The sequence below is a fragment of the Suricata suricatta genome, chromosome 8, assembly GCF_006229205.1.
Source record: "Suricata suricatta isolate VVHF042 chromosome 8, meerkat_22Aug2017_6uvM2_HiC, whole genome shotgun sequence".
Classification (NCBI taxonomy): Eukaryota; Metazoa; Chordata; class Mammalia; order Carnivora; family Herpestidae; genus Suricata; species Suricata suricatta.
The window spans coordinates 137800261-137801576 of record NC_043707.1 but is presented as its reverse complement, the minus strand read 5'-3'; the positions used below and the strand labels follow the sequence as shown (position 1 = coordinate 137801576).

At 61.4% G+C, this 1316-nt stretch overlaps 1 protein-coding gene across 1 annotated transcript in view; it reads left to right on the top strand.

Annotated features, from left to right (window-relative positions):
- Window positions 1-1316, top strand: part of RNF207 (ring finger protein 207) — a 12714-nt gene that overhangs the window by 1372 nt on the left and 10026 nt on the right. Inside the window, exon 3 of the mRNA XM_029949631.1 lies at window positions 1141-1289. Coding sequence (XP_029805491.1) covers window positions 1141-1289 — 149 coding nt within the window. The remainder of the gene's footprint in view (window positions 1-1140; window positions 1290-1316) is intronic.

Sequence of the window (1316 nt, the reverse complement as noted above, 5' to 3'; positions counted from 1 at the left end):
GACACCAGACGGTGGTGAAGGGCCCCAGCGGGCTCCCTCCGGTGGACCGGCTGCTGCAGTTCCTGGTGGACAGCTCCGGGGATGGCATGGAGGTGGTGCACTGTGCCAACTGTGACCTGGAGTGCGGCAAGCAGGCAGGGATGCCCGGGGGTGGAGTGGGGAGGGGGCGTGCTAGGTTTGAGGTCCAGGGGCTCCCAGCATGCGCCCCACATGTCCTTAGAGGGATATTCCATCCGTGGACTTTCCAAAACCCAAGTCACCCTGGATCCCAAATGCAGGCCCCATTTTACAGGTGGGGAGAATGAGGTCCAGGATAAGTGACTTAAGGCACTAGCCAGATAGTGGCAAAGGTTAAAGCGGGTCCATTTGGGGAGAGCTTACCAGTTCCCAAACTTAGGGTGCAATTGGGATGGTCCTTGAGGGGGGAGGGGGGAGGGGGGAGGGGGAGGGGAGGGGGAGGGGCAATGAGGACAATGTGCTGTTGGAGACGGCTGTTCCTGGCCCCCTCCCAGAGTCTAAGAAAGAGGAGCTGAGGCCCGGCTTCAGGCTGGGCTGTGAAGGTTGGAGCCGGTAGGTAGGTATTCCAGGAGCCAGGAGGACAGCCCTGTGGGACCAAAAGCTTGGGGTGTTCTGGGCAAGTGCTGGAATATGTGAGAGCCGATGGTACAGAGGTTAGGGGTTGGAGGTAGGGACAGCAGGGGAGGAAATGGCCTTGAATGCCAAAGTTAGGAAAAGCACAGTTGGGTCTGTGCTTACATAGCCATCGTTGGGGTCAAAGCCCCAGGTCTTGCGCAGGGCAGGGGACCAGCAGGCCCTCTTTCCCTCTGCCAAGTTGTGACTCCAGATGGCCAGGGTGGGCACCGTCATTTGGCCACTGTTGAGGGTGCCAAGGAGGGCTCGAGGAGCCTTCAAACAAAATTTTGTTGTAGGTAAAATGTTTCTCCCTTCCCCCCCCCAACCGCTTCACTCTCATCGGTAAACTGGGTATATTCGAGCGTCAGGATTACACAAAAGGGTTGCATTTGGTCGCGTGCCTGCCCGAGGCTGAGACTGACGCGGTCTTCGACACGTGCGGGCGCGGGGACTCAGGCTCCTGGGCCCGTGGCCACGCTGACGCTGCGCTGGGTCCTCTGTCCTTAGGACGCGGAGACCACGTACTTCTGCAACACGTGTGGGCAGCCGCTGTGCGCGCGCTGCCGCGAGGAGACGCACCGGGCACGCATGTTCGCGCGCCACGACATCGTGGCCCTGGGCCAGCGCAGCCGCGACGTGCTCCCGAAGTGCAGTGAGTGCGCGGGCCGGGTGGGGGCCGGGCC